Below are 27,086 nucleotides of genomic sequence, written 5' to 3'. Positions count from 1 at the left end.
ACTTGGATCATGTCTATGCTAGATATCTATGTCAAGTTTGCTCTTGGTCAGTCAATTGCAGGATTTCAGAAGCTTATAACTTTCCATAGATTACAACTCTATGAAACGTGATCCTATACCACAAGGTAAAATAAAGCAACTTTGATGATTATTGTTGTCAAAATATTTTGCCAATGAAAGAAAACATTCTTTCATTTTAACAAGTATATTGAAATATTTCAACAATTACTGGGAAAAAAAATCATTGAATCAAATCAGTTACTTGATGGTTAATGATATCTTGACTTCATATAATGTTTATACTGGATGACGATCATAGTCACATTGAAGATAATTGATTTTACTTTCCTGTAATTACATGTATAGTGCATGCATCCACCATGTTAGGTGCTCAAGGCATATGTCTTACTTCAAAATATGCTGATAACAAAAAATTCAAATGATTCTTAGGCTCTACTGCTATTATAATTTTCCAAATGATCCCCATGCTATAACTATTTAGAAAATGTCCAAGCTATTTATTATTATTTTTTTTCTATTTCATTTTAGCTTAGTGCAATTACAGAATGAAAAAGAAGAACTATATGCAAAAAACAGGTGACTTGTTACTCTTATAATAAATCTAACTTGTCTCATTTGAATCCTTTTCAATTGTAGTCCTCAAGGCCTTGGTCATGTTGTGTAAAGTTTTGTGGTTGAAATTACTAATGTTTATAGCAGATTCTTATTTGATTCTATATTTTCTGAAAATTTAGATGTATTATTTGTAATTATGATCCATAGTTTATTGATACTGATATTGTACATTGTGACCAGATTTGATTGCATCCATTGGGTTCACCTTAATAATCTGTCTCTTTTCATACATTGGATGTCATGCCTGATGCACCCATTATCTAAAATACTTAACATGTATATGTACTGCAAATTATATCGTCATGTTATAGAAGAAAAAAAACCCACATAAAATGATAGTAATAATAATAATAAAATTGCCTTAAGTACCTTTTAGAAAGGAACTCCTTTTCCTAAAATCACGCATGCAATATACCATGTGCACCAGAACAGATCTTCAGGTTTTTGTGGAGGTCTGTTCAGACCAATACAGCCATATTCCTGACTTCACAATGGTGCTAGAGTAAAGTTATAATGTATAGATGGTGATGTTTAAGTAGGGGTCATAAAGCACACCTGACCTCCTGTTATTACCCTGTCTTACATAATCTCTCTATTGAACGGTAATTTAATTGTGTTTTAATTGTCTGCTCTTTTTATAAGAATGGCGGATGTGGTTTATGGTACACCATTTATCAAGTCCAGGAGGGACTGAGATGAAAGTGGATAGAATTAGAGGTGAAATGGAAAGGCGAGAAAGTGGAAGTTGGGAAGTAGATTATTCTTTTTGACATGAGTGTAATCCTTAAAAGACTGTAAACCAGAAGGAGTAGAAAGCTGAATAGTATGCAGGGTGAGATGTTTGAGTAGGTGAGAGAAGGCTGGCTTGAGTCAGCAAATGAAGTATTAACAGTAGCAGGAGAGTAGACTTGGCGTTTCAGGCAGGTTGACTCTCTGTCTTCGGACATTCACCATTTAAACAGTGTTTTTACACTTTTTTTCTATTACAAAATCAAGTTGAAATCTAAGGGATGCAGGCCTCAAAAACATCAATTTCATTAATTTGTAACACATATTCCCTGAAATACTCAGAAATGTAATTTTTTCTGAGTGACCTCATGTGTGTATTTGTAAATTTGTTAGGTTTTGAAAACTGACTGTACTTTCTTTAAAACTTGTGAATTTATTAATTTTCTTTTTAAAATTGTACTTTTAAGAACTAAACGTGAATGTTTAAAATAATATTGAATTCGTCTAACATATTTATGAAACGTGTAGGAAAAGATTATTTTATGTCATATGGATCAATGAGACAAAGTAATGTTTTGAAAGTGTGAAAACTTGTAACTTTAGATTCACATTAGCCTTTTTTGACATGTAATATGTCTTTTTTTCAGGAAAAATGTTGAAGAGTTGCATGGATCTGTAGACAAGGAACTTGAGGTAACTATATCACTAAAGATTAGTTATTGTACAACGCCTACTTAGCTTGTTGTACGCGATCAAATGGGAGGCTGAATGTCACACATTCGTACCATTGCACACAAGACGTACCATCCAAAATGTACCATTGCACGGCCTTAGGAGGTGACGTCACAATGCGATTTCATTGAATAAGGTGACAATGCGCGTACAGCCCGCTGGCTAAATGCGCAACGCTGTCCAAGATCATGTGCGCTTGTGGGCCCGGCTTGTGGGATTTTGCTTTTCGCTTTCAATATTTTTGCTCCCTTTTCATAGATTACTGGAGGGAAAATATTTTCAATATTTTCATTTTCATATTTTCCCTAGATTCCGAGGCATACAACACAAATGGCGAATATTCTTATTTATGCAATGGTGCGAGATTTCGCATTCGGTTAACGCCTCATTGAATAGAGCATCTTTCTTTCACCTCATGCGAAATCTTGCACCATCGCACTCATGCCTATTCGCTATTTGTATAATAAATGAATGGATTAATGAATAAATGGATGGAATGAATGAATGAATGGATAATTGGATTCATAGTAAATGAACAGATAGAATGAATGAATGATTGGATTTTATTTTTAACATTTATCATCTGGAATTTTTTGTATTCTGATTTTACTCTTTAGATTTCTATTTTTGTTGATTGATGTAGCTGATGGCTTTAAATAAATTTTTAAAATTTATTTAGATTTGACACATGTGTTTGAAATATGTATGTTTTGATTTGTTCTGTATGTGTGTTTAACTTTCTTTCTCTTTTCAGTCATTGAGGAAAGAAAATAGTGACTTGAAAGCAGCTTTAAACAGGAATAAGCAGGTATGAACATATTAACAAATAGAGATTTTCAGTCAAAATTCCCTTGTTTCAAAGTTTTCTTTCTGGTTTCTCTGTGGTTTTTTTCCACTTTTCAAGGCACCTTATAAAATGTGTATAACATGTCTCACAGAATCTTCTACAATAGCTCTCCTGGTGGGTGTTTCATAAAGCTGTTTGTAAGTTAAGAGCAACTTTAAGAATGACTGGTGAACATGCTAACTATTCACCAATGAACATTTATTAGTGAATATCATTAACCACAAGATAACATCACCAGTTGTTCTTAAAGTCACTCTTAACTTATGAACAGCTATATGAAATGGCCCCCAGCTTTCTTCATTGCTTTTGAATGCTGAACTGAGAAAATATAAAATGTAAAGACACTGAATGGAATTTCCTCTGACTTGTTTGAAAACAACATGTACATGTTAATCCTCAATAGACTAGGCTATTGTCAAATGATCTCGGCCGTTGATCATGCAATCGCGACGAAAATTGGCATGTCCCTTACTCATGGCATTTTCTACAAAACTATAACATCGAATTCTGTGCAAAATCTCATTGTTAATTAATTATGCTATTAATGAATTTATGTTTAAAATCAAAAGTTTGCTCTGATTAATTAAATAATGTTCTTAAAATGCTAATTTTGGGTTCACAGAATCTTTATAGGAATCTGATCAAATGTACTTATAAAGAATTTCAACATTTCATTTATTTTCTTATGTATTACATTGTTCTCTAAATTTCTTATGTATTTCTCTGTTGTTTTTTTTACTTTTTGTTTTTCATTGTTTTTTCAATGGAAATTATCAGGTACTATATTTTGACTATAAACAAGAACATATTACTTTTAATCAGTAAAAGGAAAAATAATGATACACTTATGAATTGCGGCTAAAAGCACTATTTGCATTAGATTTGTATACAAACTCCTGCTTTTGAGCAATTTTCAGTCTGCATGCACTTGCGACACATGGCATAATTTTAAACCAGCGTACTCGGGGGTTACAATTTTGGTCTCAAAAGTTGTGCAAGACTTGAAAGTAAAAACTCAGCGAGCGATGTGGTCAAACGATTTTGCGCAGCAGATTTATTGTGAAAAATCTTGAGGTTGGGGCTGATTCAGCCCCCAGTTAATCCTTGTCATTAACAAAGTAAATTTCTGACTTAATTTTTGCATTCCATAGAATCGAATGGAGGCTCAAGAAACTTCAAAGCAGCAAATAAGACAGCTAGAGAATACCATAGAAGAATTAAAACAACAGGTAAGTTTATCCATTATTAGTATTAATGTGTACCATTGTTACAAAAATTGAAAATTATCATTCTTTAATACTCACTTGTGAACTCTTTTTTTACATTTTTGCAATTTGTATTCAAGCTTTACATCTGCCTCATAAATCAGTGAATGATTAAAGCCTTGCGAATTGAACCAATTACCGGTACTAGTAGACCGGCCAAACCTCAAAAAGTGCTCTAGATAAGGATTCGACGGCAAAATTTGTTAATGCTTGGCATCCCAGCTAATAGTCTTGCAAAAATACCCAGGAATAGCGTACGGCCGGATGCCAAGCGCAATTTTGCGTGAAAGTGTCATTTTTAGCGTAAAATCTGAAAGACTGTCGAAAATCACGCATTTTGATATTTTTTGACGGATTATCATCATATTTTTGATTATCTTTGATATGAAATTATTTTTATTCAGAATTTCAAATTATAAGTCTACTAAATATGCATTTCAAATTTGAATATTACACACACACATATGGCACAGGGAAACATAAAACAGCGATTTCCTCGAAAAAAAAGTTTGTGAAAACTATCAATAGTTTGAAGTTTTGTTACGCAACATAAATTCTTCGATTTAAATGCGTTTATCCATCGAATGTATAGTAAACGTCCTAGTGCCACAAATATTAAAAGAATTTTCAAGAAAGATGGTAGATATCTCATTTTATGTTATCCGAAAGGATACAATGTGCATTTTACCATGTGCGCATTTTGAAAAAAAAATGAAAATACCGTACATTATGTACATAATTACATGTATAAGTACATACTAAGGCGAGTTTTTATTTACATGTAAAAGTCCATAATAAAGCGAGTTTTTAATTAGATAGCACAATTTGTCAATTCCTTGCATCCCAGCTAAAAGTCTTGCGGATATACTGAGGAATAGCGTAAGGGCGGATGCCAAGTGCACTTTTGCGTGAAAGTGTCATTTTTAGCGTAAAATCTGAAAGACTGTCGAAAATCACGCATTTTACTATTTTGACTGATTATCATCATATTTTTGATTATCTTTGATATGGAATTGTTTTTATTCAGAGTTTCAAATTATTAGTCTACTAAATATGCATTTCAATTTGGAATATTACACACACATATATGGCAATATGACACAAAAAATCGTGATTTACTCGAAATAAAAGTTTGTGAACACTATCAATAGCTCTTAGTTTTTTTACAACTCAAATTCTTCGATTTAAATTGGTTCATCTATTGAATATCGTTCGTTTCTAATGTCACAAATATCAAAATAATTTTTTTAAGTAAGGTGGAAGAGATATTTTCCGAAACGGGACATGCAAAATTTATCGGGGAGGGGGGGGGGGCATTTTGAGTGTAAAATTGAAGATACTGTAAATTATAAACATAATTACATGAATAAGTACTTTAAAGGACAAGTCCACCCCAACAAAAACTTGATTTGAATAAATTCCACAATCATAAAACTGAAAAAATCATCAAAATCGGATGTAAAATAAGAAAGTTATGACATTTTAAAGTTTCGCTTTATTTCACAAAACAGTTATATGCACATCTCGGTCATTATGCAAAAGAGGGAACTGATGACATCACTCACTCATATTTCTTTTGTTTTTTATTTTATGAAATATTTTCATTTTCTCGTCATTGTCATGTGAAATGAAGTTTCATTCTTCCCTGAACCTGTGGAATTCCATTATCTTAACATTTTGTGGTTCAGGCAAGGAGGTCATAATCGTCAAAGTCGTAAAAATTGAAATATTGTATAATGTAAACAATAGAAAACAAAAGAAATAGTGAATGAGTGACATCATCAACTCTCTCATTTGGATGTATCTGGCTCGTTCATATAACTATTTTCTTAAAAATACGCGAAACTTTGAAATGTCATAACTTTCTTATTTTACATCCGATTTTGATGAAATTTTCAGCATTGTGCTTGTCTGATTTTTCTCTATTGATTCAAATCAACAATTTTTTGAGGTGGACTTGACCTTTAAAGTGTCATTAATTTTTTTTCTATACGTTCAAAGTTATAATGAAATTTTGAAAAATGTAACTTTGGTTAAGATTTCAAGGTTGATATGACGCTGTTAAATCAAAACTACCGTCACCTCCACCGGAGAAGTGGCTCCTTTAGTCCTGCTCTGCTATGCCAGCGAGACAAAAAATAGGTACTGCCGTGCAACGGCCATTTTTTTTAATATACTTTGATAATCAAATAACTGAAGTAAAATGTAGATTGACAGAGTGGTTTAAAAATGCTAATTCAATCGCTTTATTCATACATGTATGTTTTCTATGATTTTGGATATAGATATTCCTGTAAAATTAATGCTGCCATGGTAACGGCAAATTAAATATCAGACCTATTTCTGAATATCGCCACAGGTAGATTTAAGTTCAGCACCAATTCATTCGTGGAAATAGCAAGAAGATCGAGCCCTATACAAAAGCAAACATAATCCTACATAATATCATGACGAGTATCGCACTGATATAAGATATGTGCAATATCGATGTAATATTGTGCGCTGTTTATTTTTTTATCAGAAATGCGCATCTGATAAAATAATGTGCATCGTTATATTTCGCATATATAACATAAAATGATATATATCTTGCATCTTATTTCAGTATTTGTTTTCACTATATGTGACATGACAACAATCATGACAATTATTAAGTATTTATTCGGTTAGCACTAAATCTTGACGAAATTGAGATGCGGAACACAAACATTATACCATTAATAATTCTTACAAACCTCTATTTTGAGTAAATCGCGGTTTTATGTTTCCCTATGCTATATGTGTGTGTGTAATATTCAAATTTGAAATGCATATTTAGTAGACTTATAATTTGAAATTCTGAATAAAAATAATTTCATATCAAAGATAATAAGAAATATGATGATAATCCGTCAAAATATTAAAATGCGTGATTTTCGACAGTCTTTCAGATTTTACGCTAAAAATGACACTTTCACGCAAAAGTGCACTTGGCATCCGCCCGTACGCTATTCCTCAGTATTTCCGCAAGACTTTTAGCTGGGATGCAAGGAATTGACAAATTGTGCTATCTAATTAAAAACTTGCTTTATTATGGACTTTTACATGTAAATAAAAACTCGCTTTAGTATGTACTTATACATGTAATTATGTACATAATGTACGGTATTTTCCATTTTTCTTTCAAAATGCGCACATGGTAAAATGCACATTGTATCCTTTCGGATAACATAAAATGAGATATCTACCATCTTTCTTGAAAATTCTTTTAATATTTGTGGCACTAGGACATTTACTATACATTCGATGGATAAACGCATTTAAATCGAAAAATTTATGTTGCGTAAAAAAACTTCAAACTATTGATAGTTTTCACAAACTTTTTTTTCGAGGAAATCGCTGTTTTATGTTTCCCTGTGCTATATGTGTGTGTGTAATATTCAAATTTGAAATGCATATTTAGTAGACTTATAATTTGAAATTCTGAATAAAAATAATTTCATATCAAAGATAATCAAAAATATGATGATAATCCGTCAAAATATCAAAATGCGTGATTTTCGACAGTCTTTCAGATTTTACGCTAAAAATGACACTTTCACGCAAAATTGCGCTTGGCATCCGGCCGTACGCTATTCCTGGGCATTTTTGCAAAACTTTTAGCTGGGATGCCAAGCATTAGCAAGCATTAACAAATTTTGCCGTCCAAAGTATAAAAATCGTTTTGGCCGGTCTACTATACTATGTTAAGGGATGATTTACTTTGTTTCTGTTGTATCTTGTACAGTAATATATGATATTTGTCTCATTTATAGGCTGCAAACAGTGAGGAGGTTGCCAGATTAGAAGAAGATAAATCAATATTAACCAAAGAACTTGCCAATATTAGACAGGTAATATTCAAAACGTTGCAATGTAATGTTTCTGAATTTCATTTTTTCTGGGTTTTTTTTATACAAATGTATTGTTTCGTGTATTTTCTTATTTTTTTAAGAACCAACAAAAACCTATTTTCTCATGATAGTTCAGGTAGTGATTTTTAGTTTTGTTTTAATTGTGTGTATAATTGACATACGCTTGTCATATGGCTTTGAATATTCATTTAGTCTTTTTTAGTTATTCTAAGTGGAGTTGATTATCACATTTTTGTTGTGTGTGCTCCCTACTCATTGTTTGCTCATTACCATATTCCTGTATGTTTGTGAGCAGGGGGGGGGGGCTCACTTATGAATATATTATGTTTAGTATTATTGCAATCTTTATACGATATTAACTACATTATAATCTATTAAACCTTACAGGAAATATGAAGTAGATTTGAAAATTAATATGATTTCATCTTTAATATTTTACAAGGCTTATACTTCTACATCAGAAGAGGCTAATAGATTACAGGTATGTAGTACAAATATGTAATACTATGTTATAAACCGGCATGCATATATGCAATTAAAAATGTGTTGATTTTGATGATTGTGGTAAGATATGATAGGCAGTATTTGGATTGGGTTTTGGCCAAAAAAAATGAAAAGTCAATTCAGACCATCTCTGATTAGTAGAATACTTTTTGAAGGGTCACCATCAGAGAAAATACTAATTGTACCCACATTATTCAGCTTACAGGACTATTCATATTGTGTCATCCCTTTTTGTCTCATCAAATATAATCTAACAGGATACTTGCACTTCATCCTATTAGAATGTGGTCTAATTTACCACTTCAACCATTTCCTGTAATTGACAGTTATGCTTTGCCTAATTTATCTAATTACCACCAGGTCTATTTAATTAGACCTACTTGTAAGAGAACATTAACTATGAATATGACAATTAAGATTTAAGCTGAACACTAAAAAAATCTGAAATTACTTTACAAATAGTTTAATACCAAAGAATTAAATTTTCTGCACAGATAATCTTCCTTTGTATCATATTTCTAAATTATTTTTGAACACTTCACCAAAAGATTGAAAATAACCTGTACTTAAGTTAACAAAATGCACTCTATCAGAATATATACTAAGTTCACCAAGAATAAGTGAAACAGCGGTGGAAGAAAACACCATCTATTAGCACCAAAATTGTCATAGTTTAATACCCTTGTCAGTGTCACATAAAGAAGAATCTCATAAATCTTTTATAAGATTCTTGTACATGCTTTGGTTAAGTTCACCTAGTGTCATTAAACCCACAATTTAATAAAATACCATCTATTATATCTGAATTGTCTTTAGTGTAATGTTGATAAGAACCTCATGAAGCTTTTAGGACTCAAAAGTTCTCATGACATCATGCCCCTAAGTCACCCACCTTTTTAAACAAAGATTACACTAGGTGATCGTGCCTTTGTTAGTGCTGCACCCGAATTCTGGAATAGTCTCCCTTCCTCAATAAGAAATGCATTATTATCTATTACTGTCAAAACTAAACTAAAAACCTTCCTTTTTCAAGATAATAATATAATTTGTTATATAATTTGTAGAGATAGTAGGTTTCCCTTTTCTAGTAATTAGAACTTAATCATACTTTTGTGTATTTATCTTGTTAACTATTATATACAAATAAAAATTGTGTAATGTAAATGTACAATTTTTATCATTATTATTATATTTAGAATGTGTCAACCAGTGCTAAGAACCAGCTTGAATCTACCCAGCATGAGTTGGAAGAGCTTCAGCTAGCACAGAGTAAATTAAGCAGTGAAAGAGATGAACTACAGGCTCAGTTCACTGAATGCCTAGCAGCCAATGCTACGTTAGGAGACCAACTCAGTACAGCAGGGAAAGAAAGGGATACTCTTAGTAAAGAATTACAGGTAAAGAACAATCCTGTGTACACCTGATTCCAAAGTCCATGCTGTTTTATACATTAAAAGCTATGTACTTTATTAACTTGATGTTTTAAAGATTAAAGACCGTGACAAAAATCCATTACCTACATTAAAAATAAATACCTGTTGTGGTAACAATCTCAAAATTAGTTCGAGCAGAACCCAATAAAATAACCACACAAGTGTTTGTATGTATAAGTAAAAGACATGTGCCAATTGACTCTGGAAAATAATGTGTAATTGCTGAGAAATGTGCAAAGTATAAGCAAGGAATTCCTTAAAATGTTGGGTACTTTTCCAAGCAATGTTAATACACTGTCCCACATATGTCTTTTTGTATTATTGGATTTTTTTTCGTTTTTCAGCTAACATTTCATGATTTCACAAAGATGAGTTGATTTCAATGTACCCAATCTAGATCTATGATATTATGATGTTTATTAAACTTGATTTTAAAGGCTTTCTCATCAAATAATTGTTAGCTGCAGTGACTTTCTTTTACTTTAAAAAGGTATCATATGACCTTTTGAAACTAAGGGCTGAATGTTTGTAACATCTGAAAAACTTTAAATATGATTGTTAGTTATAGCAAGCTGCATTCTGAACACACAGTACCATCAAATTTGTCTCTATTGTCTTTGACTTCAAACTCTTCAAATTTCAAGATTTATTGTAACTTATTTGACATTTAAAGTATCTACCTTTTTCTCTTTTGTATTATGAATTTGAATTATGATCTGGGTTTCTTCTTTTCAAATATATGATACTATTGTTATTGTGTTTATAGGAAACTAATAAGATAGCTGATAAGAGGAAAAACATGTTAGATGAGATGGCAATTCAAACACAAACCATCAGAGAGCAACATAAGGAAGAAGTATCTAGTATGACAACTAGTCATCAGGTAGGCTCGGATATTAGTTTTGATTAACATTCAAAAGAATGGGTCAGTTGCCTATAAAGTAATTATGAAATTGACTGGAAATTTATAAATAGAGCATTAAATGACGTTACACATGTATATTGATATGTACATACAAGTCTCCTGTCTGGCATAAGAAATCAATTTTCTTTTTGCAACCAAAGCTAAACTGCCCAATTCTTCCTAAAACTTTAATACTATTTTTAGAATTATTTTCTGTCATATTTTTATCATGTTTTGTAAAATTACACATTTGTTTTTGTTGGATTTCTTTATCATTTGTAGAAAGCTCTTGATGATCTCAAACATGAACTTCAAGATGAAAAGGTAATCACTTCATCTTTCTAAGTAATATTGTTCAAAAAGTAATGATGTTATATACAATGTGAATGTACATGTATGTATGAATATTTCATTGATTTTTTTATTTGTGATACAATTGAATGTAGGAAATTTCTGTCATATGAAAAAATAAAAGTTAGATTAATTGGATGTTGACTGATATATTCTTTAGAGGGATAGTGTTTACACTATTGACAGGTAGATATACTTTTAAGAAATATATTTTTATGACAAAGTGAGATTGTTTTTAAGGTTTTTAATGTCATTGTCTTACCATTGAATTTCAGCAAAAGAGAAAAGAACTAGAGCCTTTGAAAGAGCAGATCACGCAGCGAGATGTACAAATTGAATCACTAGAAAATGCAAAGGGATGGTTTGAAAGGAGAATGAAAGAATTAGAGGTAACAAAAAAAGTACTGCCCAAATGTAAAATATCTGAACCCCCTTTCTGTCTTTATCTCTTTCTCTTCTCTCTCGCCCTCTCTCTGTCTATCTCTCTATCTTTCTCTATATCTATTCTCCCCATCTTTTTTTCTTTTTGCCTTTTTTTTTCTTCCTCTCTCACACAATTGTATATCACAACATTTTTTGCCTTCTATCTTATCAGTAAAAAAAAAACATTGCTCTTGTATCCTCTTATTTACATATTTTGACTGGTGGTTATTATATCCTTCACCCTTTTTTCAGGGGGGGGGGGAGTCATATTAAAATGCATTTCCCTTTTTTTCTCAGAGTGAATAACTTGACATTAAATTTGACCCAATATTCAGGCATACCAAAGTTATACACTGATACTAATAATCTGTGATTTCGATCATTTGTGTAGGAGGAACTAGAAGGAACAAAAGAAAAGCATATAGAAGACATCAAAGATTTAGAAGCCAAGCATCAAGAAGAAATATCAGTAAGTAGACCTTCCTTTCTGAATCTTGTTATATCTTCTTAGATTTTAATAACAAATTTTAACAAATTTTAATACCCAAGGATTCTATTTAACCCATGATTTAGAATAACATGAGTTAACCCATGGGTTAAAGTTGATCTACCTTAATGATTTTAGGCAACTATGTCAACAATCAATACCACATATGATATTGCATATGAATATGCGATATTGCTTATGATTCAATGTTTCACCTGATTGTTGTATCATAAACAAGCAATATCCACTCTCATTAATTGTGAGAAAAAGCATCTGGGGAGTGTTTTATAAAACCAATAGTTAATGATTTTTGCTGACTATTATAAGCTACTGCAATCACTTCAATCTGATTGGTTGAGAGCAAATTAGTTGATGAAAATCACTGACTATGTTTCATGAAATGCTCCCCTGTCTATTCTGTTTGTCCAATCCATATGCCATATGATTATCGTGTGAATAAACAATACACTATGGACATTGCATGAACAAGGAATACCCTATATGATTATTCTCAGAATCTGCAAGGGGAGCTATCTGAGAAGGATAAAGCTATAGAGAGTGCCAAAATTGAGATAGAGGGACATCAAGCCACCATAGGGAAATTGGAACAGGATGCCAGGGACTCTGTAGTAGATCATAAACTTGGTGAGAAGAAGAGATCTGGCATGGTGAGTACAAGATCTAGGGTTATAATCAGTGATTTACATGTTAGTCTCTTACCCAGATTGTCTAACATGAATGTGACTAATTCAATAAACCTATTTTATTGATTCCAGCTTATTGTCAGTTTAACTGGTAAAATGCTCGATTCTATTCTGTTTCGCCCCTTTGCATAATGTTCATCTGGGACTGTTTCATAAAGAGTTACAACTGTTGTAACTTTGCCATTATAGCAACATGGCTCAGCAGCCAATCAAAATCAAGGATACCATGGTAGTTGCCATAATGGCAAAGTTACAACAGTTGTAACTCTTTATGAAACAGACCCCTGGTCTCTGTCTTATCAGAGGTTATATTAGAGAAAGTTGCCATTAGATGAAATTGGCATGGCTAGACTGTTGAATGAATAAAATGATAAAGTTTGCTGGGTGTCATTTGGACTAAGTTTTATTAGTATATAAACTAGTTGTAGACAAAATTTGATTTGGTCATGTGACATTAGACAAGGTGTGAATAGACCAGGGAGAAATAAGACTAAGTGGCAGCTCATCCATTCCATCTTATTGTATAAAGACTTTTCTATTATGAAAGAAAATACTATTGGCATTCTCTATTTGAAATGGTCTTCTTACAAACCAAAATGAATCACCATTGTCTGCTTCATATGCCTCAAATCATTCTAATCGTAATAAATGACACCCTTTTAGTGATGCAATTACTAATTTTACCCACTTTAGAGAAAAGGGCCAACTTTTTTCTTTTGCTCCCTTCTTGAATTAAAGGTTGATAATGTTGTGCATTGCCAATGTCAATTTAGAACTTTTAGATGAGTATTAGCATTCAATTAAGCCTTTTCATTGATTTTGACTGAAAAATGTGCACTCAACTATTCAGGGCTCCGTAACACAAAGGTTTGCAATGAATTGCAAGTATGAAAGAACCACACTGATTGGTTCCCAGTCAGTATTTTAAATAGAGTGCGCGTGCAACGACGATCTTGATTGGTCATTGGTATTTAGCGATTGATTGTAAACCTTTGTGTTACGGAGCACGGAGCCCTGGGCTCCGTAACACAAAGGTTTGCGATGAATTGCAAATATGAGAGAAGCGCACTGATTGGTTCCTGGTCAGAATTTCAAACCAAATGCTCGTGTAACGGTTATATTGATAGGTCAGTTCATTTAGCGATTGATCGCTAATCTTACGGAGCCCAGATGTCACAATTTCAGTAGTCATTGAAAGTCACTGACGAAATAATTCATTACAGGAGGCCAAACAATTTATAATCTACAGTTAAGGTAGAGTTTGAGAAAGAAGATTCTCTTATGCACCAGAACTTGATGAACCTTGCCCATTGAAGTATGTGAGGGAATATTCTCCCCCCCAAAAAAAAAAAATTAATAAATAAATAAATGTTTGTTACCCATCTTTCGCAATATCTATCAGAAGTAATAGGATATATTATACAAAGTAAATCCATTAAATTTAATAATTTATTGATAAAAGTCTTAAAGAGAAATGCCAGTAGTTGCAGTAAACACTGATTTCATGAGAACGTCTGTAAAACCAGGCTTAATGGTCAGTATATCATCGAGGATCTAGATCTGGTACAGTCACATAAACTGAACTTTGTGAAATCTTGAAATCTATGCTGAAAAATAGTCACACTAAAGATAACAACCAACACAGATAAGCGCATGTGGGACAGTGTATTATTATTGCTTTGATTGTCGTGCCTGACGCTTGACCCAAATCCTGTGCTTATTTGCCAATTTCTCAGCAATTACACAATTTCTTCCAGAATCCTTTGGCACATGTTCTTTATTTATAGAAACAGACACTTTGGTAGTCATTTCATTGGATTCTGTACGAACTCATTTTGATATCGTTACCAAAACTGGCATTTACCTTTAAATGGAATAGTACATGATGTACATCAGCCATGAATAAACAGGTAATTTCTTTAGGGGAGCTTCTTACAAGTTTTGCGATAACCATGAATTGAAAAGAAGGAAACAACATAATGCTTACATCATTATATAACATGGTTGGGTTCAAAGAAAAATAGAGGAAAGAGAAGGATAGTTACAAGAGAGATCATATCTCAATCCAAAAATAAGTATTAAATAGTGGTAAAAATCAGAGTAACATTGTTGATTGTATCTTGTTTTGAATGATTTCATCCACAGCTGAAGGATCTTCAAAGGCAACTGAGACAGGAGAAGAAGAGATCAGTTAAATTACAGGAGAGATTACAAGAAGTCTTAACACAGAACAGTCAAGCACCACAAGGTTTAGATGCACTCTTCTCACATCATACCTATGATGATAGGTCTTCTAGACACGACACCAGGTATTCATATATTTTTGTAGCATACACATTAGACTTCTTCCAGAACTTTATCCATACTGTCAATGAAGCATTTTGTTTCTCACTATATTCCAATTTTTTTGTTGCATTTTACTGAAAAATTTGTTGGATAAAATTATACTCCAATTGAGAAATATTTTTTTTACTATCATATTCTAAAAGAAAATCAGCCTTTTAACATCTTCTGAAAAGTAATCTGACAGGCTATATTTGAAGAGGGGTAAGCAATTGATCTATATTTTTTAGTTTTTAGGAAGTATGTCTATCATTCAGTTAATTGAGATCATGGCCTAGAGTGGCCATGATGATTTACACAGGAAATACCAAAATTGTACATGTATGTATATTACAGGACATGCCAAGATAGAAATATACATCATCCAGGTGGTGTCATACCCTGATGTTGATTTCATTAGTTAGAAACTTACATGATATTTACTATGAAATATTCAATGAAGGTTTGTAAACAAGAAGGAATGTGAAATGTACAGTGTGTAATCTACAGCCAGTAGAGTGAGATGAAAAGGACCTCTTTTTAGTTTATGCTGATTTCTATCTCTTTTTGAGATTTTGTTATTTAATTCTCTATGCAAAATGCTAACATTGATATCTTTTTCTTTTTAATCTTTTAGTAGCATCTCATCTTTAAGCAATAGTGGGACTGGCAGAGACTACAGTGACTTTGCTCCTGTAAGTTTGATCTTTTCATTGATTATATTTCTATTATTTGGAATTATAAAATTGTTACTAATGTTAAAAATAAGGATGAAAATCAAATGAAAGTATTTATTGCGAAGTGATGAGTATGAATTGCATATACATTAGTTGTATTAAAAGGATTAAATGTGAGTTGCTAGGAACAGTACAGGGTAAAGTAAATTCAATGTAGTGTCTGCACTCTGAAGGTGTGCCAAGGATGTACACCAAAATGATTTTGTGACTTGTAAGGATTTCTGTAGAACATTTAGCCAAAGAGTTTTATTTTTATCTGTTTTATGACAGTCTCCCAATGATTCCATGTCTGCTGCCCTCAGTGAAGAGACAACAGAACTCATCTCCAAATTAACACAAATCCAACAAGAAAACTGGCAGCTAGAAGAAAAGGTAATGCTGATTACTGTATTCATTTAAAAAATGAAATGTTATACCCCAGTCATTCAGTGCATTGCATCCATCTTTGTCCCAAAGCATCCATTTTCCTTTGAGTTCCCATTGATCCTTCCCATCACTGAAAAATATATTCGGTAATAGACACTGATGATACAGATTGAAACAACCAGATACCTATACTTGCGGACAGTGGTACAAGTTGATACATTTGTTCCTGTGACTTGCATAATCTTCTGGATACTTATGAACAAGTGAGGGGATTAGCGGATATTTATGACAATTCAATGCAATATAGTAACATTATGTAATTAAAAGCCATGGAATAGAGAAAACAAAACTGTTAAGAATGCTGCCCCCTCCAATTGCAAACTATATAAAAAATGAAATGTATTCATAAAGTTTAAATGGCTCAGAGTATGCACTCTACTCCACTACTCTTTTCACAATTTTATACAGGTTTCTGTTTTCTCATCACATACTCTTGCAAAAAAAAAATGAATCGAATACAGTCAACTCACCATCTTAACCAAATGGTGATCCTGTTCTTTCAAAATATAGATATTTGAAGATAGAATGAAAAAAATATAAGTTCAGCAGTCAGAGTCATCTGTTGTCATTTATATGTGGATGCCACTTAAAATGTTAATTTTTAAGGGAAAATTCATACCTCAATCATGTGATTCTGCCACTTTACCATCCTGACTGTCTTATAGTATTCACATGTGCTGCAGCTTAGCAACATGGGTAATATGATTGTCTACAAGTCTTTGTTAAACTTTGTTTAAATTTTAATTGACGTTTTCACTTCACTATAATCCCAATCAATGTTATTGATTAAACAATTGACTAATCTGATTTCTAAGTTGATTGATCCATGAATGGTCGTGTGCAGTTTCAAATTATAAAATGAAATTATAGAAAGTCAGTAACCCAATAGTTTGTCAGAATAGGTACAATCCAGCATAATGTTCTTGATGATGATATGCCTCCCTGTATATGTCATTGAGTTGACCAATCAGCATACTCTTTTTTTTTTATTTACCAAGGGTCAATGTATTACCTTCTAAGTAATAAATTGTAGTATCATTTTGCTTTCCATAGTTGAGATCCTCCCTGATGATTATATTTCATGTGTTGCTAATTAGGTGCGTCACCTTGAAGAAAGCAATGCATGCATGGCAGAAGATCTCCTGAGAAAAAGTGCAATCATTGAAGCTCACGTCATGGAACGGAAAATAATTGGTGAGTTGGAAAGGGATGTTGAAATCATTCGTTTATGATGAGAAATTTTTAAAAAGAAATTGTAACTTTACCTTAATTTACAAAGGAAGTTTGATAATGCATCTGCAATCAAAAGGTATATCATCCTTTATGTATATAATTAAGAGCTTGATCATTATGAGGACTTGGTACTTTTGCAGTTGAGGCCAAACGTTTACATACACCCAGGGAATTCAGTGAAATTTGTTCACTTGCGTAACAAAATTTACTATATCTTCAGAAGTATAAATACGACCATGAAGAATTTGTTATCAAATGAAAGAGCATATTAAGCTCTGTCACATGATTGGGATGCCATTGGGATCATAGTATATTTCAGGTGGAATTTTCTTTGAAGAAAAAAGGGTATATTCATGCCAAATGTATTCTATTGTTTGTAATTATATTTTCAAACATCGTTTCATACAAATATATAAATGTCAAACTATGATTTACATTACATTTTCTACCATGATATGTCACCACTGAATAAAAAAAGTCTAATCTAAAATGTTTGTGTTGAGAAGTAATTAGCACAAATATGAAATATTTTTATAAATTTTTTGTTTTTAATTTGTCTAAAATCTGAAAATGTTTTGGGAAAATTGACACCTAAATGTTTTTCAGGTCTTGATGACAAAGCAATGTGATGAAGGGGCATGACATACTCTTGCACTTGATATCAAATTCGTCATGATAGCACAAATATTTTATAAGATACAGTACATTTTATGATGTTTGGCAAGTGTAAACTTTTCTTTGAATTTCCTGGGTGTATGTAAACTTCTGGACTCAACTGTACATGTATATATGAGTACTAAGAAGTGATGTGTGAAATATCCAGGATAATGGGGAAAAGCAAACATATGTTTTTAGAGCATTCAATTTGAATATCCAAATTCCTTATGAAATGCATAAATGTGTTGTATTTATTTTGATAAAAATAACCCTAACTTTTTAGTCTCATTTAAGATTATGAAAGACACTTTGATTTTTCTTTTAGTTATTTTTAAGAGGGGTTTTTTGGTGAAATTGTCAATCATTACTTAAGATGAGAAATAGTGAGATCTTCCAGTGATCCATAAAATCTGAACATGGATGCTACAGACTATTTTGAAATCAACTTGTGATTCAACTCATCGAAGGAGCAATCCACAGCATAAAGTTTTTTTAAAGAAAGTCAACTGAGTCGTATTTAGCTCATTCACTAAAATAATAATAAACACAGCATTTATCATGCGCCATCTATCTAGTAAACTATTCCGAGGCGCAGAAGATGTTTACAGAATATCAAAAAAAAAAAATTACTGTTCATTCTGTCCAAAGCTTTTTATTTATATTGAACTATTGTTTATTTGTTTGACAACCAGTTTTTAATCTTTATTTTAATCGCATAGATCATGAATTGATTGATCTGGGCTTCTTTTCCTTGGTCTTTGGTGTGTTTTGTATATGAAATAAAGGATTGTTCAGCAGCATTTACATATTAATCCTAAAAGGCCTGTGGGGGGGGGCATTTTCCGCCCTCTCCACATTTTTTTAGATAAATCGCTGCACGAAATTTTTCAACCACGTCGCTCGCTGACTTTTTACTTTCAAATCTCACACAACTTTTTTATACCAAACTTGCGATGCCTGGGTACGCGGACATAAAATTACGCAACATTATGTAAGCGCTTGTCGGACCCAAAACTGCTCAAAAAACTTGAATTCATGTACAAATCCAATGCAAATTTTTATAAATGTATCATTATTTTTACTTTTACTGATGAAACAAAATTAATTTTGTCTTGTTTGATATCAGAATTAAGTCTGCAGCAATTTCCATTGTAAAAACAATTTTAAATAAAAGTAAAAAACAAGAAATACATAAGAAATATAAAAACAAAATACATCAGAAAAATTTTGCGATACCAAAAGTACATTTGATCAGGATTCTACAAAGAGTCTGTGAATGAAAAATTAGCAGTTTGGGGACCGTATGATAGTTGATTAGAGCAAATTATTTATTTCATGCATGAAATAGCATAATTAATTCATTGAATGAAAAATCTTATTATCTAAAAAAAATTAACCATACAGCCTTGTAGATTTTATTGCACACTACCACTGTGCAAATTTTAGCAGCACTCGCGCGATCGAAGGCTTAGATGGGTTCAAATAATCTGACTCTTTTAGGGTGAAGTCAGTGGCAAAAGTATCGACAAAATGTTGCAAAAGCAAGGCAAAAAATACTGCAATTTTTTTGAGAATGTTTTAATTTAGAGTGCAACAATGCACATTCATTAGTAAGAGTTGCTCACTCTGTCTATGTTTGTACCATACATGTATATAAACATTTTCTAAGGGTTATTGTACTATATCTTAACAAGGCTTTGCACGATACAAATATCCACAATATCATTATAAATAACACAATTTTTTTCTGATGAAAATTACCTAGTACATAGATGATAAATATAATTAATGTTGCATTTAGACCCAGCTAAGGTCAATTCATCCCCAGCTGATGTGAAACCAGAGACTAAGGGACCATCATTACGTAAGATGAGAGAATTAATGAGGTCATCAAGGGATGTGGAGGAGGAGAGCCAGAGGGAAATGAATCAAAAATTACAAGTCATGCTTGAGGAGACCATCACTAAAAACATGCATTTACAACAGGTAAGTATCTTCTTTCCAAGGCCATGATGTTTGTCATTACTCTTTATTGGGGTTTTAAATTGCGGTGTGTTGACAGGAATCCTTTCTTATACCTGAAATCAAATTTAAAAATTATTTTATTGTAAAATTTTTAAAACTATTTGAATAAACTTGATGCAACTGTGCTCAGTCATAAGTACTTCACTTTGAAGTTAATGTTGTGGCCCAGTGGATTAGTCTTCGGACTTTGAAACAGAGGGTCTTGGGTTCGAATCCCAGCCATGGCGGAATTTCCTTCAGCAAGAAACTGATCCACAATGTGCTGCACTCAACCCAGGTGAGGTAAATGGGTACCGGTAGGAAGTAATTCCTTAAGAGGCTGTGTGCGCTATGAACGCCTAGCTTAGCCGGGTAATATAGGAGCGCCTTGAGCACTTAACAAGGTGGATATGTGCGCAATGTAAATATCCTATATTATTATTATAGGGTATCATACAAATTGTTGGCTTGATTAATTCAATTATCCTTTAGGGTTATTTTCCTATGATATAGGGTTATTTTCCTATGATATAGGGTTAGGGTCTTTTTACTGTGATATTTTATCTAAATGTCATGAAAACTATTTGAATGCCTTCACCATTTTTTCCATGTATAGGACAAGTGGACTATGACTTTAATTGAATTATGTTAGACTAAACTAAATCTGAGTCTCATTCATAGTCTTAATAATAATCCTAGCCATAATTCTTACATCCTTTATAGTAAAAATATTTGAATCCCGATTTGTTTCTCTCATTCAGGATATTGAGATGCTATCAAGTGAGGTTGTACGACTGAGTAAGTTGGTAGGATCATCTCAATCAGGTACACCATCTCCAGTAGATGATCATCAGGGTAAACTTCCTGGAGGTGCATCCTCCATGGCAACTACATCATCATCTCATCCAGTATCATCCTCATAGCAGATACCCTGTTCTACATATACACTATTGTCAATATATCGTTTCTATTTAAAAATTGCATAGTCCTGTTGGGCTATTGCACAAACTCCTTAGCTGGGATAAAGATTGCAGGTGCAAGGCAAGATTTATTTTCAAAGTGGTCTCTGGAAGTTATTTCATCTGTGATGAAATTTGATGAATCAAGAAAGTTACTAAGGTGTGAGAATTCGTAATGCTGGAAGGAAGAGAGTTGGAGTGTCCTAGGGTATGTAGAGTATGTGAAGCAGTCCTTTACTGTCAATGAATTTGTGGAGGAAATTAGTTGCACCATCTTGGAAGAGGATCATTAGGGAAGTAGCATTTATTCACAATGTTTGGGAAATATTTCTAAAAATCAATTTGTATATTACAATCAAAACAGTCACAGACAAATTTTATTTCTTGAACACTTCTCCATTATTTTTTGATAGGAAGTGTGAGGATAAACTGATTCCCAATATCTTGACATACAGGTAATGGGCTGTTTCTTCCATTCCAGACTTTGCACATATATTACTGAAAACTTATCAATAGTAAGTGTTAATCCAATCATAGCTTCATTAGAATCCTGAATTTTGATTGGCTGTTGAGCATTGTTGCCATGGTACTTGCTGTTGATGACAAAGGTTCCATGATAAATAAGTTTTATGCAACATGGTAGCACCCATTTCGTGCCACACATGATGTGTATGCCATGAAAGAAAATTATATTTCAGTCAACTATTTTATTAAGTGAAACCCATCAATGACAATTGTGTTATTCCCTTAGCTATTTGACTTGCTGTATGTTTTAGTCAGTTAAGAAGCAGGTATCAAGGCATATAAAATGTCAAGTTTTCTTTTTCTGAAAACATGCAAAAGTTTATCCTTTGTATTACAAGCAAATGTGTCATTCTTGACAATTTTGTGATGAAAAGACCATTTTTAATTATATCATAAACTCAGTATGGTTATAATTATGTTAAAGGAAAAATAATAACTTAATAAAAGAGCTACTGTATTTTTTTTTTGTGGACAGGGTGGAGGGGATATTGTTATCATTGCTTAGTGTATCATTAATTACATGTAATTCATTTATGTTGTATAGCATTCCAACATTATAATGGAGTTTCCTTTTTCCATTGCATGCAGCCTTTGCTCTACCTGGGGTGTTTCCCAAAGAGTTAAGTATGACTTCAATGCTGACCCGTACATGATATGCAACGCGCAATCTCATTGATCAATATGCAGTAGTGTGCGTCCTCTTGGTATGATCTGACCAATACAGTTGCATCTTTTATACTGCACACAAATAGGTATTTAAGTGCGACTCGGAGTCATACTTAAATCTTTGTGAAACACCTCCCTGGGGGCCGTTTCATAAAGCTGTTCATAAGTTAAGAATGACTGGTGATCCTTTCTTACGCGCTAAACTATCGCCTATAGTGTATACCATTTACCAAAAGAAAGGATCACCAGTCGTTCTTAAAGTCGTTCTTATGAACAGCTTTATGAAACACCCACCAAGTGTTATTAACCCAATTGTGTATGTATTATATAAAAGAGAATAAATTTATATTTAGATTATGTCTGGATTTCCTCTCCTTGTATTCCGAGAATACTGATATGGCAATAATGACAATTTTTCTCAACTTCAGTGACTATTCCTGGATGATAAAGTTTGCAGCTTTCCATGTGAACTCATAATTAATTGCAGTGATCACATGAGCATCAATAATACAGTGTTGTAAGGCACAATATGGAGATGTATATTTTATATGTTGATAATACTGCTCATATAATAACACATTGCTTGCCACAAGCACCATCCATTTCAAGACAGTGCATCAGGAACAAGATATTTTTTTAATTGTTCAAGTGATAAACTTATCCTCTATTGTAATGATTTTCGGCCTCATTTTTCTCTCAACGTTTCTCATTAAGTATGTATATCATGGCATCAATTCTATGGAGCTTAATAAATGGTAATTCTTGTTAAAAACAAAACAAAAATAATCACACAAGCAAGCATGAACATCTTGGTACAGAGACACACAAAAACATTTGTTTTTACACATATATATTTTTTTATGTACATATCTGAGCTTGTTTCCTTCATTTTGCACTGCCATTGAACTCACAGAATACATTTATTTTTCAGTTCTTTTCCAAATTTGTCCCTTTAACCTATTTCTTGGCTGCATAGTACAATTTGATACAGCATTCAAATTCACACCATGACCCTCCAGGGCCAATGTTGGCTTTATGCAACTTTTACTTGCACAAGAAGTAATAAGCAGAAGTGAATGTGTAATGTGCTTCCCTCACCAGTGTGATATTCAAGTGTAGAAAATATAAATGAAAAAATGAGTGAATAAACATAATCTATGTAATATCTGTCACATTTTATTGTATAAATGGTATTCATGATCTGTATATGATAGATATCTCCTATTGTGTAAAGTTATAAAGTTTATTTAAACCACCAAATATTGTCAGATTATGTATATTGTATTTTGCATTCCATACTTGAATAATTGTGGTATAAAAAAAAGTATTGGCCATAGAAGGTTGAATGGGTGTTTAATTTGACTTTTATGCATGTTTCATAACATTTGGGCTGTCTGTAGAAGAACTCATTTCATTTCACTGATGTTATAGTATTATTTCCACTAAAAACATGCATAAAAAATGTATTTGTATTTAGAATATGGTAGAACTTTAGCCAATTAATATCTATGGTAATTCAGTTTCACTTCATGATAGATATATGCTTACCGATATGCATATCAATAATTTATGTTGGAGAGAGGACATTATATACCTGTCATGAATCCTTTCTGATCAATTACAATATTTGCATATTTGTGAAAATTGCCCTTTCTTACAAGAAGCTGTAAATTCTGAAATATAGCACACAAAATTAGTACTATTTGATTCATGATAGTGATTATGTTAAAGTAAGCATGGTTCAATTTTGTTGGTTAGACTAGTAAAATAGTTGCATTATTTCTTGCCAGAGATAGATGTTCAAGTGTAGTGTTATGTTTGTTGTAAAGTATGTTATTGGTGAAATGTAAACTAGACTGCATATTTTGGATACTTATTTATTATTCATTAAATAGAGAATATGTATGACACATTGTACTATAGAGAAGCAGTACCAGTAGCAGTTGTGTATGATATCATGATTAAAAAAAAAGATATTGAACATATATGAGAGATTATCATTTTATTTCTTAATTCATACACCATATCAATAATTTGGAAATAAAGTATAATTTCCTTATCAATGCATTACATATTTTCAACGGGTCAAACTTTATAGTTTTTGTCATCGTGGTAAACATTTCATGAACTGATACATTGAGCTGATACATTGAGAACTATTTTCATAATCTAACATAGTAAAGGAAGCAGGGGACTCTAAATCTTGTAGAACATACATGTATATACAAAAGTTTATGATAAGCCTATGAAATCATGATTACATAGAATGATAATAATGACAATACTAATAATGGAAATTAAATTTATGAAGTACATATTCATAATACCCATATGAACAGTTGAAATTAAGCAACGAATCCCTCTTACATGTTTTTTTCTCTTTTACAGGATCGTTGAAAGACATAATAATCATCATAATGTTATAGTACTATTTATAGTCAGTGTTAGCTCCAGCTGTGAAGTGCTTGGTCCATTCAAGGAATTAATCCTCCCAGGTACCTGTTTACCTCATCAATAAATTTCTTGCTGACAGAAATTTCATTGAAATTCATCTTTTAACCCTAAAAAGAATGGGGGGGGGGCTGAATCAGCCCCCCCCCTCGACATTTTTCGCGATAAATCCATCACGCAAAATTTTTTGACCGCGTCACTCGCTTTTTTCTTTCAAGTCTCATGCAACTTTTGAGACCAAAATTGTGACCCTCGGGTATGTGGTTCCGAAATTACACATTTCGTAAGTGCATGCAGACCCAAAATTACTCAAAAACATGAATTTGTGTACAAATCCAATGCAAATAGTGTTTTTAGCCAAAATTCATAAATGTATCATTATTTTTCCTTTTACTGCTTAAAATCAATTAATTTTATCTTTTATGGACAAATTAAAGTCCCTGACGATTTCCATTGAAAAAAAACAATAAAAAACAAAAAGTCGAAAAACAAAGAATTACACAAGAAATTTAGAAAACAATAGAATACATAAGAAAATAAATGTTATGTTGAAATTTTTGAAAAATAAATTTGATCTGATGCCTATCTAGAGTATGTGAACCAAAAATTAGGATTTTAGGGGCATTATTTTATTAATTAGAGCAAACTTATGATTTTACGCATAAATAGCATAATTAATGAGCAATGAGATTTTTCGCATAATTTGATATTTTAGATTTGTAGATAATGCCATGGGTAACGCGCGTGCCAATTTTTGTCACGATTGCGTGATCGATGGTCGAGGTCATAAGGGGCGGGCTGAATCCCCCCCCCCCCCCCCCCCTTCTTAGGCGTCGAAATAGCCCAGTCTATTTAGGGTTAATACTTTAACAATTTCTTGACTTCATAACCACCATGTTTAGTGGGGGGGGGGCATTGTCTTTCAAAGGAAATTAAATTCTAGCTTTGAACATGTTGACCTGTCCATATAATCAATACCCAGTTTGTGTGGAAAATTATAAACTATTACAAATGATATGTGGAGCGTTGTGGCCCAGTGGATAAGTCTTCGGACTTTGAAACAGAGGGTCGTGGGTTCGAATCCCAGCCATGGCATAATTTCCTTCAGCAAGAAATTGATCCACAGTGTGCTGCACTCAACCCAGGTGAGGTAAATGGGTACCGGTAGGAAGTAATTCCTTAAAAAGCTGTGTGCGCTATGAACGACTAGCTTAGCCGGATAATATAGGAGCGCCTTGAGCACCTAACAAGGTGGATATGTGCGCAATATAAATACCCTATATTATTATATTATTTCACCCCTACTCCACATTAGTATTTTTTGTCTCATTAGTATTTTTTGTCTCGCCTGCATAGCAGAGCGAGACTATAGGCGCCGCGGTGGTGTCGTCAACATTGAAATCTTAACCAAGGTTAAGGTCACCATAGCTTAGAAAGTATATGGACCTAGTTCATGAAACTTGGATATAAGGGTAATCAAAATTACTGAACATGACCAAGGTCAAAGGTCATGTAAGGTCAACGGTCAGTTAGGGTCAATGAACTTAGACCATGTTGGGGAATCAATCAAAATCTTAACCAAGGTTAAGTTTGTGAAATGTTGTCATAACTTAAAAAGTATTTGGATCTAGTTCATGAAACTTAGACATAAGAGCAATTAAGTATCCCTAAACATCCTGTGCGAGTTTCAGGTCAGAAGGTCAAAGGTCATTTAGGGTCAACGAACTTTGATATTTTGGGGGGGGTATTTGTGGAATTTTCATCATAAATTAAAATTTTTATAGATCTAGTTCATGAAAATTAGACATAAGATTAATTATGTATCCCTGAATTTCCTGTGCGTGTTTCAGGTCACATGACCAAGATCAAAGGTCAATGAACTTTGGCCATGTTGGGGGTATTTGTTTAATTGTCATCAGAAAAATGTTATGGATCTACACATGTAGTTCATGAAACATAGATATAAGGTTAATCAAGTATAAATGATTGTTTTGCACATGTCTTAGGTCACATGATCATAGTTAAAGGTCATGTTGGGTCATTGCACATGGTATTTTATTATCATATGAGTGTTTTCGTTTGTGAATAATTATTCAATTGCTGTTTTCAAAGTCAGCACTGCTGCTAGATTGAATCCCATAATGCAGGCAAGACAGCCAGAGGCGTTCCACTTGTTTAATGATAAGGGTAATAATCAA

The 27,086-nt window shown here is 32.6% G+C and overlaps 1 protein-coding gene across 4 annotated transcripts in view; it reads left to right on the top strand.

Annotated features, from left to right (window-relative positions):
• LOC121410588 (GRIP1-associated protein 1-like) overlaps window positions 1-22,232 on the top strand; it is a 40,760-nt gene extending 18,528 nt beyond the window's left edge. For 2 of the 4 annotated variants that reach the window (XM_041602774.1, XM_041602770.1), the window contains 18 exons: window positions 550-597; window positions 2,013-2,058; window positions 2,852-2,905; window positions 4,096-4,173; window positions 8,004-8,081; window positions 8,545-8,583; window positions 9,803-10,003; window positions 10,806-10,922; window positions 11,226-11,267; window positions 11,570-11,683; window positions 12,109-12,186; window positions 12,720-12,872; window positions 15,054-15,217; window positions 15,868-15,925; window positions 16,238-16,339; window positions 17,491-17,587; window positions 20,085-20,269; window positions 21,049-22,232. In XM_041602774.1, coding sequence (XP_041458708.1) covers window positions 550-597; window positions 2,013-2,058; window positions 2,852-2,905; window positions 4,096-4,173; window positions 8,004-8,081; window positions 8,545-8,583; window positions 9,803-10,003; window positions 10,806-10,922; window positions 11,226-11,267; window positions 11,570-11,683; window positions 12,109-12,186; window positions 12,720-12,872; window positions 15,054-15,217; window positions 15,868-15,925; window positions 16,238-16,339; window positions 17,491-17,587; window positions 20,085-20,269; window positions 21,049-21,210 — 1,816 coding nt within the window. In that variant the 3' untranslated portion in view covers window positions 21,211-22,232. The remainder of the gene's footprint in view (window positions 1-549; window positions 598-2,012; window positions 2,059-2,851; window positions 2,906-4,095; window positions 4,174-8,003; window positions 8,082-8,544; window positions 8,584-9,802; window positions 10,004-10,805; window positions 10,923-11,225; window positions 11,268-11,569; window positions 11,684-12,108; window positions 12,187-12,719; window positions 12,873-15,053; window positions 15,218-15,867; window positions 15,926-16,237; window positions 16,340-17,490; window positions 17,588-20,084; window positions 20,270-21,048) is intronic. The other 2 variants (XM_041602773.1, XM_041602771.1) reach the window with 2 other exon arrangements.
• The last annotated feature ends 4,854 nt before the right edge of the window (window positions 22,233-27,086 follow it).

The sequence above is a fragment of the Lytechinus variegatus genome, chromosome 3, assembly GCF_018143015.1.
Source record: "Lytechinus variegatus isolate NC3 chromosome 3, Lvar_3.0, whole genome shotgun sequence".
NCBI lineage: Eukaryota > Metazoa > Echinodermata > Echinoidea > Temnopleuroida > Toxopneustidae > Lytechinus > Lytechinus variegatus.
The sequence above is the reverse complement of the archived record's forward strand: the minus strand, read 5'-3'. Positions and strand labels throughout refer to the sequence as shown.